This window comes from Abramis brama (genome assembly GCF_963993115.1).
Source record: "Abramis brama genome assembly, chromosome: 17".
Classification (NCBI taxonomy): Eukaryota; Metazoa; Chordata; class Actinopteri; order Cypriniformes; family Leuciscidae; genus Abramis; species Abramis brama.
The window spans coordinates 18,049,842-18,063,085 of record NC_139979.1 but is presented as its reverse complement, the minus strand read 5'-3'; the positions used below and the strand labels follow the sequence as shown (position 1 = coordinate 18,063,085).

At 33.0% G+C, this 13,244-nt stretch overlaps 2 protein-coding genes across 2 annotated transcripts in view; one reads left to right on the top strand and one right to left on the bottom strand.

Moving 5' to 3' along the window:
- Nucleotides 1-228: 228 nt before the first annotated feature.
- LOC311067902 (uncharacterized protein) lies at nucleotides 229-3,109 on the top strand. Its single transcript, XM_084090048.1, has 2 exons — nucleotides 229-329; nucleotides 903-3,109. The coding sequence occupies exon 2, from the start codon at nucleotides 908-910 to the stop codon at nucleotides 2,507-2,509; it is 1,602 nt and encodes a 533-aa protein (XP_083946174.1). The 5' UTR covers nucleotides 229-329; nucleotides 903-907; the 3' UTR covers nucleotides 2,510-3,109.
- A 3,791-nt stretch (nucleotides 3,110-6,900) lies between these two features.
- efna4 (ephrin A4) overlaps nucleotides 6,901-13,244 on the bottom strand; it is a 50,476-nt gene continuing 44,132 nt past the window's right edge. Inside the window, exons 4-5 of the mRNA XM_084088557.1 lie at nucleotides 10,041-10,067; nucleotides 6,901-8,786 (exon numbers count right to left, since the gene is read on the bottom strand). Coding sequence (XP_083944683.1) covers nucleotides 8,689-8,786; nucleotides 10,041-10,067 — 125 coding nt within the window. The 3' untranslated portion in view covers nucleotides 6,901-8,688. The remainder of the gene's footprint in view (nucleotides 8,787-10,040; nucleotides 10,068-13,244) is intronic.

The following is a 13,244-nucleotide window of genomic DNA, read 5'->3' as shown; positions in this document are numbered from 1 at the left end:
ATTAATAAATCCAACACATTCTCTCTATCAATCTCTCTGTCTTAATTACTGAAATGAGTGGAATATATCTGTTATTGAATGTGTATTGTGTCCACACATTCAAACCATGATGCAGAATTTCAAAGCGTCACACCTTTTCCCTTTATCAAGATCACATGTTCAGAATGACTCATGTAACTTTCATCAAGGAGTGTCAGCAGATACTCTAAGAAATATTAAAAGGTGAATGAGAATGAAAAATCATTGACTCTTGACAACAACTGACATCGTACAACATCATACTTCAAAAAATAATCTTGAGTTTCTCACAACCTCCAAACATCAAAAAGGTGAGTTTGATAATGTTTTATATTGTGTTTATTTATAGACTCATTAATAGAGATGATATAGAATATCTAGAATTTGTTTGATAATTGAGGTAAAATTGAAAACCGTACCCAAACTGTTAAAATTGGTTTAAAATTCTCTGTACATCCTATGCTTCAATTATTAAAAGATTAGTTTACATTTTATCATCTCAAATGGGAACACAGCGTATTAGACATTATAGTGCTGAAATGAACCGTTTATTGTGAACTTTTAATATCAAGTTTTACTGTTTAGTGAGTTTTAAAGTTTTTTTTTCTATTCATCTAAAGCAGTTGACTGGTGAGAATGCCTGGAAAAAGCTTTTTTGACGAATTTTGTCACATCAAACACCCATGAAAAAAAAAAAAATCAAATACTTAGTAAATTTCTTCAAGAGATGCATTTAAAATGAAAAAAAAAATGCTAAACATGTTATGAACATATGTGGTTGGAAATTACATTTCAGATTAAATACTATGAGAAATGCTTCAATCTGGTATATGTAAATGTAACAAAGAAATGTCATTTTCTTTTTTGATTTTTTTTTCATCTAGAGACTATGGCCGGATCTTTGAAACTCATCACATGGAACACTTGTGGAATTAGAGACACTGCTGATGTCCAACAGAAAAAAGAAAAGATTGGTCAGTGGCTGAATGAACAACAAGCATCTGTTGCATTTCTTCAAGAGACACATATAGGTATCAATAATGTTAGACATGTTGAAGACATTCGCGGTTGGAGAGCTTTTTACAGTGTTCATCATCCACGTAGCAAAGGTGTTGCGATATTGATAAATAATGATTTGCCTTTTGAGTATATAAAACATGATGTGGACCCCACAGGCAGCTCCATTGTACTTATCTGCAAATTATATGGTAAATGCTTCACTCTAGTTAATGTATATAACCATGCAAAAGAACACAAGGTCTTGCAGTGTCTTTCTGAATATCTTTGTCAGACTGCCAAAGGCGTCTTGATAGTTGCAGGAGATTTCAATACTGTTCTAAACACAGATCTTGACCGGGAGTTTCCAACTGGACATACAGAGCCCCTTAGACCTTATCTTGAGGAGTTCATCTCATCTTTAATGCTTGTGGACGTCTGGGGACAAAACAATCCTTATGAGAGAGATTCATTCTCTCGTTTTCCATGGAAAACATCCAAAAACCAAATAAAAAAAACATCAGGTCAGAAGAAAACGAAGAAGAAGAGGGGTGCATCAAGACTAGACATGGTCTTCATGCCACGGAATGATGTGTGGCTTGCTGAGAGTTGTGAAATCTCAAATGTTCGAAGGCATTATATTTCAGATCACCAACCTGTAGTTCTGAGTCTGTGTTTGCCAGAACCAGATAACTCTGCAACGGTTCTCTCAAATGACCCGACAGCATGTTCTAGTGGCCTAAAGAGTACGCTCACTACAAAGAGGCCTTATAAGAGGAGACCAGGTGAAATTTGTGAAGCTGAAGTTTTGAAAGCGTTAATGTCGCTTGTAGAATATGAAACCCCACTTGGAGAAAATGTGCAAACATTAAAGATTAACAAAGAGCAAAAATCTCAAGAACTTAAAGAGATTTTTAACCAAATGATTAGAGAAGGAATTCCAAAGGGCTTCACTGACAGTGTGAAAGAAAACGGAAGGTACCACTTTAGAGCAGAGTACATGATACTTGCCACAATACTTCTTAGGCGAGTGGAAAAATTTCTTCAGCCCTCATTCAAAAGCAGAGCAATGAAAATGAGTTGCAAACTCTTCATTATTGTTAGCTTTCGCAGCATTCCCAAAAAAATCAACAGGGATTTTTTAACACAAGCTTTGAAATCGCTGAAGTCCATCCATCCATCATCCCCACGCGATTTCAAGATTGTGGGAAAGCTGCTTCCAAGCACAGGCCAGTATAAAGAGCTCAGAGAAGGCTGCCCACTTACACCAACTCTTCTGACAATGGCTCTGAAACATCTAGCCTGTGTCCTAAAGAAAGATTTGAAAGAATCTGTGGTTGATGTATGCCATCATAGAAAATGCATTACTATCTACATGAATGATAACCAGTATCCCATTCTAAAACGAAACATTAACAAATTTCAATTGCAATCAGGGATTGCTCTTTTACCAAAAGTAGGACCGGTTTGGAAAAGGAGAAAGCTACATCTGTGAGAAACGTTGTGCATGAAACATGCATGACAATTTAATGTTATATAATCTTCCAGAACAGGAATGAAGAGAGATGAAATATGGGATTAAGGTTAAGGTTATTGAATGAGAAATGTATTACATTATGAACACACTTTAGCAACTTATAATGTAATCACAGTTCATGAGATAATATCAGCACATAAGTGAATCAATGTATTCAATCAATCTTTCAGTGTAATAAATGTGAGCACAAAATGTAATAATAGATTTATGTAAAATAAGATATTACATTAAGGCCTGGTTTCACAGACAGGGCTTATAGATTACGCAAGGATTAGTTCAATGAGGGCATTTAAGTAGCTTTTTATAAACACGCCTTAGAAAAAAACATTACTGGTGTGCATTTTGAGACAAAACAATGGCACTGATATATTTATGTCAGCAAGTTGCTTTCAGTTAAAACAGCTCAAACATGCATTTTAGTCTGGAACTAGCTTAAGCCCCGTCTGTGAAACCAGGGGGTTAGTCATTTAAATGTCTTAAAAACTTGTTTATATTCTACAAACATGTATTAGTGGCACTGCATACGCTGTAATTTCTCATTAAAGGTGCAAAAGTTCTGATTTTATATATTTGACTTTCTTTTTTACATCACAAAACCAAACTGTTTTAATGGGTGTGTACTTTTTTAATCCACTGTATATGATTCTAAGTTGTACTGTATGTTGTACATTGTACACTGAGGCTTTATTTTACTTTAACGTGTATTAAAGTGAAGAAATGTATGCGTACAGTGTTGGTATTTAAAACTGTTTGTCATTTAACAGTATGCATATACCTTATGTATGTAAGTAGTAGTACTAGTAATAATAGTAGTAGTTGTAATATTGTCATTTAGTAGGCAGGTTAAGACTGGATTTAGATTTTTTTTAAATGCTTTATGTTTAATTAAAATATAACAATAATCATAATATTCATAATAATTGCATGAACATTTAAATTTGTTGCATTTCACAAGTAGTTTAAGACAGGATTTATATTTTAAAAAATGTAATACTAATATTAAATTATACTTTTTATGTTGTAAAAGCTAATACAATTATGACAATATGACTGTTTGGTGAGTTTATAATGTAATACATTTCTCATAATGTAAAACTTATTACATTATGAGCTCAAGATTTTATTACGTTTTGAGAAAATTATTACATTATGTACATTTTACTACAACAATGTAATGCTTATGTGCAGTTTATACATTATGTACAGTTATTACATTATTTAAAAACTGAGGAATGAGTTGAAATTCTATTCTCTTGAAATCAGCTCCAGGCCACACATGCCGTCCCGTATGACAGCAAAAAAATGGTAAAGGGATATTATTGATATATTACAAAGACAAAAGCCACACAAACCATCTGACCAGTTATGACACCTGGGCTAAAATACAGTATGTCTTCTTAAATACTGCTATTACAAACTATTGCTTACTAAAAGATGAAAAAAGCTTGTCTCACATGACTTTTTAAAACCTTTTTTCTAATTGATGTACTATTGCATTATTGTTATAATTTTTGTATTATTCATCTAAGGCCTGATCACACCCATGCCATAATAATAATAATAATAAAAACAGTTCTAAAAATTGTTAAATATAGCAGAGTTCACAACAATTATAAAGTAAGGTGTTTTCTGTGAATGTGTGAGACTTCCGAGTTATTATTGATTTATATTTGAACACTCCTTCGTCGCGCGCTTTTTATTATATGACGCTGATATGCAAAGAGGGTACGCCTGAAACATTTTCCAGGGTTTTACTGGCCCCCTCTGGCCACCCCATACAATTTTTCTGGAGGCCTTTGTTCTCTTTTTATAAGTTGTTACCACAGTTATTATTACATTATTGTGGTGATTGATTATTTGGGATATTAAAACAAACACTGCGTTGAGGACGAAGTTTGAACCCAGCTACTGTAGATCTGAATGAGGCTGGGTCTGACACACAATCTTGATGCATTAGCGAGAAAAGATCTTACAGATATTTTTATTCTAAAAACATTTTATGCCATACATGGTCTCATTATAGCCGTATCTCCATATTAAATATTTTAATATATATATAGTTTGCAAAAAGTATTTAATAAAAGGGTGCCAATAATTGTGGTCAATGAGTTTTGGAGGAAAACAAATTCATAATGTGATTTTCTCCCCACTTTCAATTCTTATACTTCAAAGAAAGGTTAGATTTTTGAGATTTTATTTTTTTTAAATGAAAGATCAAAAGGATTACAGCCATGCATATTTGATCATTATTTACCAGGGGTGCCAATAATTCTGACCACAACTGTATAAAGAAAGGAGCCACAGAAATCAGGATACTTCTAAAAACCATTGCTCACCATGAAAAACACAAGATTGTCACATGTTTGCCAAGAAACACATCTTATCTGTCCATAAACTAACATTTTGGTTGCATTTATTGTCCTAATGTGTGTATTGACTAGGGATTGTGAACAGGATCTAATGACATTCAGCATAAAAATCACTTTCATAGCACTGCATTCAAAACTTTTTGAAAAGTATTTTCAGTGATTTTATTTGATGGTTAACCTGCTTCGTATTATTAGGGTCAGTACTATAAACCAAGAGTTTCATAGAACCTTTTTTTTATTTTATTTTTTATTATGAAACTAAATTGAATGTAAAAATTACATTTCTAGAGCTTGTTTTTAAAAGATTTCTCTTCTTTACCAAGTCCACCTTAGTCATTGACCCATAACCACAAAACACACAACCAATGTTTAAAACAATTGTTGTAAAGCGATTGAACAATTAAAAGAAAGTTTTAAATATAAGTGCACAACAACAATGTTGAATCCTGTAACAATGAATCCTGTTCTATATTTGTTGCATGATCTCTTTGATAAAATATAGTTTATTATAATATATAGTTTGCTTCAAAATTACTTATTCAAAAAGCCATGTTCAACGAAGTCGATCATAGTAACAACATAAAACATACTGATGCACCAGCACAGACAATTAATATACAAGTCATTAATAAGCATGGAGATCTATATAATTACACGTACACTAAAGAATTAGTCTAAAACTAATCATTCTGTTAAAAGTCTAGTAAATAAAATATCTTATAAAACCCTCTCCCTCCTAAAAAACTGATACAAATATTTAAACAAAAATTAAATAATAGTCAGCATACCGTTTACTCTATAATCAATGCGTTATTTTTCATTATTCATTTGTCTGAACAAATAGCAGACATGCTGTGACAGTACTTGTTTTCATATGAAATAACATTTAAAATGAGTGTGCTCATGAAATTAATAAGCATGGAGATCAATATTACACGTACACTGTAGTACATAGTTTTTTTTTTGTTTTTGTTTTTTACAACAGTTTAACACTACATTGTAAAAAATTATATGATCAATAAGTTATGACAATAAGTTATACTTTAACATTAAAATAAGTTAAGCAATTTTCAACTTTTTAATAAGTTTCAAGATTCAACTAATTTAAGTCCATTTAAGATGAATACTTAAACATCCAAGTTTATTGAACCTAATTTAAGGCAGCGATTTTTTTTTTTTTTTTTTTTTTTTAACAGTGTATTCATAAAAGAAAGGTTTAGTAATAATAAAGATTTGGGGACCTAACTCCATAAGGGGTGTTAGGTAGTTTGGGTGGAATGAGGTCCTGAGATACAAAAAGCTAAGCCTTTAGAGATCACATGACGCAACACTGAAGAATTTATTTATACTTCTATTTTTTAAAGTTTAACAGTTTGCTTGCATGATGATGATGATAGTCACACTATTAAATTTGTTTTTTTGTTGTTGTTTTTTTTTTTTTTTTTTTTTTTTTTACCTTTTACGTAAAGATACCTAATTGCATATTATGACTGGGTAAAACACTGCCTCTGGTCTTGAGAGTGTTTTTGTGTTCCGGTGGATCTTGTGAGAATGATTCATGGTGACTCATAACACCACACACCATAACACCACACTCTTCTCTGTGACTATCCATAAACAGAGTTTCATAAACAGAGTTTCTGTGTCTCAGTGAGGAACAGATGCCATCTAGAGGAGACAAACAGACCTGAATGTCAACATTTTTTTGAACTGTAAAATAATTAAAAGATACATTTTTCATTTTAAGGTATAAATATATAACATGTTAATCGCCAATTAATTCTTACTAATGTTAATTCTTACTTAACAAATGATGAGAATTATTTAAATTCCTAAAACATGTAAATATACGTTGCTACACATAATTATTATAATTTTTTTAAATAAACAGTAGCTGAGTTTCCTAAACTAGTTCTCATATAACTGACTCCAGATCATCTTCAAATAACTGGAATGTACACTAAAAAACAGAGACTGTAATGTTTGAAAGGCATTATTATTTATTTCTGTAGCTCATTTTTCTGTAGAAAAACAGCTGACAAAAGTTCTTCACAGAAGAAGCTGACCACTTCACAAAAATGTGAAACATTCAAATTACAAATAAACAACATACCTACATACCATGTAAAACAAAGAAACAAAAAAAAAAGTTGTAAACTGATTGTTCTGTTTTGGCAAACTGTATTTGCATCTGAAAATCTAAAATTAACATCGGAAAACATCAGAAATGAGAGAGAAACAGAAACAAAACATTTCTCATTCACACAGAATATGGATTTAGATTCTGGAACTTAAAAAGGGGGGCAAAATTGCTTCACTATTAGAACTTAATTACAAGTTAAAAATATTAATTTTAAACAATTATTTAAAAAAAAAAGTAACAAATAAACTAAAAAAAAATATGCATTTGAAATATTTATTTAAATAGAAACATTTTCTGTTTTTCTTATTTGGGCTATTTTTCTTGATCTCTTTAAATACCATTTTTTTTTTATCCTGAATACAAGCATCTAAAGAATAGTCTTTCTTATTTCCCTGCTAAAACTAATAATTCACTGTTCAAATTAAAAGTCTAGTAAAAAAATATCTTAAAAAACCCTCTCCCCCCTATAAAACTGATACAAATATTTAAACAAAAATTAAACAATACTCAGCATACTGTTTTCTCTATAATCAATGCGTTATTTCAGACTTTCAACTTGAAAAAAAAGAAAAAGAAAAAAAAAACTGTTTGCATATTCCCTCATTAAGTTTAAAATGAACACTTTCATTATACATAATTCACATACCCACAAGTAATTATGTGAGCGAGCGGGTGGGGGGGGGGGGGGGGGGGGGTTGGGGGGGAGGAAGAAGGAAAGTGATTTGATTAAGTGCCAAATGAAACATCCAACAGCTTTCACACTTACAGAGAGTTAAGAAACATCCAGACCAATCAGAAGAGTCCATACTTGGAGGTGATTTACCATACACATCCCACAAAAGATGAACAGGAAGTAGTTCTTTAGTTTCCGGTATTTTCCACGTGTCACTTAGTCAGCATATACCGATGTGAGAATGAATCGCACACGATTCCGAACATAAATTCAAGATACAAAAAAATCCAGGATATTCCAGGCAATTCCAAAGTTCTGCCAGGATGCATAAAGTCAATACAGCAAAATATTTTTTAAATGCTGTGGTCTGGCTTTGGCTTCAATGTTTTGTTTTTTTTATACGAGAAAAAAAAAAAAGTACAAAAATATTTTTTTTTCCAGCTATTGATCACTGGATCTGTTAGTGATCGCACATATGAATGGTCACTCTGTCCCTGATCTTCCAGTCAGTAGTACAAACAGCAGGACCGGGGAGCTTCATCCTCCTCCTCGTCTTTGGCTCAGTTTGTTGTACAGTAGGACAGAGGAGAGGGGGAGAGCAGAGGCTTGTAAAGGAATGTCTGACTCTTAAAGACAGATGGATTAAAAGAAAATGAACAGTAAGATAAGCTCTTTGAAGGTAGATTAGTGTCGCTCTGCTCCAGAGTGAACTTTTATTAGAGCGGACAGCAGTAAGAACCACTGTGAGAGGACGGAGAGACTGCCAGAAAGGAAACGGAGGGATGGAGATTAATAGCGTGACAAAAATGACAGAGCAAAGGAGTATGAGAAAGAGAGAGAGTCTGTGTGCGTGTGTGTAATCCACAGATGTAGAACACGCATTTACTGTTATGGTGGAATATATGCCGCAACAGAGCATTTGTTTTTAGGTTTTATGCTTTTAGAAGAGATATTAGAGGAAATAAGGCAAGAAGAGGGGGATGAGGAGGAGAGAAAGGCGTCCGATTGTCACAGGATGGACAGCACTGCTGCGTGATGGTTTCTCTGTGGCTATAATCAAAAAAGTAAACAGACAAACACATAAATATAAATATATACATACATAAATAAACATAAAACACACATGTTTGCACAAATATGTGGGATGCATGGTATATCAGCACCAAATCCCCCATTTAAGATTTTGTAAACCAATCTGTATGTTGGATTTTTAATAGTTTTTGCCTATTTTAGCATCCACATCATCATCTTGCACAGGGGTGAGGAACATCCCTTTTATGGCTCCTAACACCATTCAATGCAGTTTTAGATGTATAAAAACAGTGATGATTCGGTTTTTGGTTATAAAAACCAAATAAATATTTAAAATAATATATACAAAAAAAAATATATATTTTTTTTTTTACAAATTATAATTCGATTTTTTTTTTCCTGGTGTGACATGACCACAAAAAGCTGTTAATTCATCTCACAATTTGAAATTCCAAGAAAGAAATGGAGGATGAGTTTTTCAAAATCAAACTTGAAATGGCCTGAAAACATACTGTGTGTTTTATTTTTGTGTGTTTTTATTTAGTGAGCAATCACAATCAGCTTGGTGAAATTAAAGGTACATCTTCGTATCTGTGATCAGTGTTTACCGAGTTTGATAACTGATGAAGATAAGTTGACTATTAAAAAGAACAGCAGAACATCAGTTCACAAATAAAATACATTGTTTAAATTGTTACTGCCTTCAGTTATTGATTTGGAATAAATGTAAACATGCTTAAACACACAGATGTATACTTGGTTTTAATAAATAGAACATTACTTACATTGTTAATGTATAAATACAAAATAGAATTGTATTTGCTTTCTTTTCTTTTCTTGCTCTTTTTTGATGTTATGTAAAGTAATGTTTATTTTACCAGGAAAAATGACTGAATGAATTAGTGTAACTGGGACATGATATATATATATATATATATATATAGCGGACATATATATACATAAATTTATATGTATTCAAAACCTATAGATTTATATATAAAGTACTAGCATATATATATATATATATATATATATATATATATATATAAATAAATATATAACTTTCTATATAAATCTATAGGTTAAAATTAATACAGGCATATAATTTTATAGGCTAAATAAAAACTAAGTATTATATATTACTAAAAATGTCAAATATATTACAAAAAATATATAAAGTATATAACATTTTTATTTTTAATGTGTAATTTAATATTACACAATGAACCAAGGGATTTGAGAAGTAAGGTGTGTATGGCAATAAACACAAACCTTCTTGTCTTGATGATCCAGCTGTTGCTAGAGGATAAAAAGAGAGGGAGAGAGAGAGAGAGAGAGAGAGAGAGAGAGAGAGAGAGAGAGAGAGAGAGAGAGAGAGAGAGAGAGAGAGAGAGAGAGAGAGAGAGATGTGAGATGTTAGTGCTTTATAATTATTATTATTATTTCTTTTTTTGAAGAAGAAGAACTACAACTTGGAACATCGTTCTTGAAAATAAATGAGGAGAAAACCGAACATAGAGACACATCCACCATTACTCAGGCAGAAACATACTGAAAAATTACTAACGGCTGCGCAACCCAAAATACATCCTCAATGCAAATTCTCTTTAAAGGTCGCACACAGAAAGATAGTGGAAAAAAATGTAGGTGGAAGGAGATGAAAGATTCTGCAAGAAACAAAAAAGTGGACTGGAAGGATGAACAAGAGAAAGAACCGTGAAAAGGGAAAGATTTAGAGGGGGGAAAGGAGCAAGAGATACAAGACTGAACAGAGAAGGGCCACAAAAGTAACAAAGATAGAGTGATGGAGCGAAACACAGGAGAAGACAGAGAAGAGAAAAGACGAGAGGAGGAAGTGTGAGAAAAGCAGAGGGAGAACGCACAGGCAAGGCGAGAGCCTGAAAGAAGGTCAGACGGCAAAAGGAAAGAGACGAAAGTGGGAAGGAGGAGGGAGTGAGTTTGTGTCTGAGTGTCACTCTCTCAACAGGGGGTCAAGACTGAGAAACATAATGGAGAAAAGATGAAGAGAGAGAGAGAGAGAGAGAGAGAGAGAGAGCAGGATCAGAAATGCGTTGGCTGAAACTATAGAGCAAGTAGAAAGTAGTAGACATAATATTAACTTTTTTTCCCCGGTTAATCTGGTCATACAAACTGACAACATATAACAAAATCAAGGTAACACACATTAAAGTTATTTTAACTTTACCCCTCAACACTTGACCAAACAGAGATAAAATCCTAATGAAAGACTTCATTTGAATATATCTTCCTCTGATAAAGACAGTCATGAAATTAGACAAAAGATTAATTAACATCAAAACAATAGAGACATAAGTCACAGTAAATTATAAGTAAAGTATAACATTTTTAACAATATTTATAAACATAATGCATGTACAATGAAACACTAATTAAACATTGTTTTGGCTTCATCATGTATATATCATGTAACATCATGTTCTTTGTGTACAATTTTTCCACATGAATCTTTCCACGTCAAATCTTAGAAAACTGGAAAGCATGAAAAAGAATTTTCAAATTGAGTTTAGGATTCATCACTAATTGTTTTGACAATTATTTTTTTTTTTTTACAAAAACACATTAAACAGTGCAAATTGATTTAGAAAAACCAAGTGGGATCTCAATTAAACCATATATGACAACATAATGATAATAAACTTATTTAATGAAATCTAATAAAACATATGTATATCATAAGTATAAAATAAAAATGAACAAATAATGGTAAATTTAGGAATATAATTAAACAAGACCTTAATCAGGCATTAAATAAAACTAGGATGAATAAAATGAATGAATAAGAAATTATATTATTATGAACATTTTCTTATGTTTTATAATTACCATTATAAGGAATATAAGTGTACATAAAATAGCTTTATGCCAGTATGCGTGTCATTTTAAATAGAAGAGGAACCTAACATTTAAACTAAAAAGAGAAAAAAAGAAGAAAAGATAATTATAGTGACAAAAATTTCAAACAATTTATTCTTCTCTCTTACTGAAATTAAAATGTTTGCTTCAACAAAATGGCAGTTTTTTGTTTTCAAGCACAAAATGGCTGCAGTTACGCTTTCCTTGCATAAAACATGGATGCCATGACATGATGCAGAGAACGACCATGCAGGAAAAGGATGTGAGAGATGGAAAACAGATGAGAGGGAGAAAAGGAAGAGAAAGAAGGCTTCCCTGCTTCATTCCTTTCTTCAATTTTACATGTTCTGGCAAAACGGAAAAAATACGGCTAACATTCCGAAAATGTAACCGTATTTTTTCGTGTTTATATTTTCCGAACAAGCGGTCACTGCAGGGACAAACTACACTTGTGTAAAGGCACCGAATTAAAGTGTTTTTTTTCCTCTTCGCGCTTTGGAAAAACGCTCTGGTGAATGACAAAACTAACAAGGCGAGAGAGGTGAATAAAAGGGGGAGGACGAGGTATCCACTGAGGTGGGCAGTGCAAAACGGACAGAGTTTCAGCTTTTTAAAACAATTAAAAAGATTGAGAAACGGACAGAAACTGGAAAAGGAAATGGTGTGCTCACAGCAGGAACGAGCGAGTTAAAAAGTTTCGAAAAAGACAGGGATCAATTAGAGAGAAAGTAGAACTGACTGAAATGGTTTTTCACAGCGGGGGACAGAAGGACTGAGTAAGACGCTGAATGAGGGAAAGGAGGGGAAAAAAAACAACAGAAGAATTAATGTTTTGACAAGTTGCCCCGAGTAAGAGCAAGGAACGGAACAAAGTGAAAGACGAGGGCATCCAGGAGCTGTTTTCCAACAGACGCCGCTCCATAAAGACAGAATATCGGCAAGTTTGTTGTTTTGGTTGCACTTTTATGATTTCAGTGCTGCGTCTTGCTACCAAAATCCAGGCTTAAACATCCTAAGCTGAATTTTATGAGTATTGATATTCGAGTGAGGGGATGGATTTAACTGCGACACAGTGGCAGCTATTGGGGATCCTTCGAGCATGAGACTGCGTTGCTGCTGTTGTGGGGGAAACATTTCACTGTTACACTCTATGAACAGCAGAATCAGTCATGGTCTATAATGAGGGCTACATTCAGTTATGTCTATATATTAATAATTCACATACATTTCAATACATTGCAAGCTTATTTTTCAGAGTTAACCAACCTTCCAAAAGACAGCACGTTGCATCTGTAGTTGTGACACGACTCTCTCTGGTATTACTGATCTCTGTGCTGTTCTTAGCTTGTTCTGTTTCCCCATGAGCCTGGTCATTAAGGCTCAAATGACCTAGCGAAACGAGCTCTACTTAATGGAACTTTAAATACAGCTTGCTGCTGGTGCATAGCGACTGAGGTTTAGCTCCGGCTGCGGATGTAGTGTTGTTTTCACGGCTCTGGTTCTGAGGCTAACGCTCCTGGGTCTGACAGGACCCTCTGTCGAACAAGGACTGTCAGATAAAAGACCTGCCACAGGAAGGAA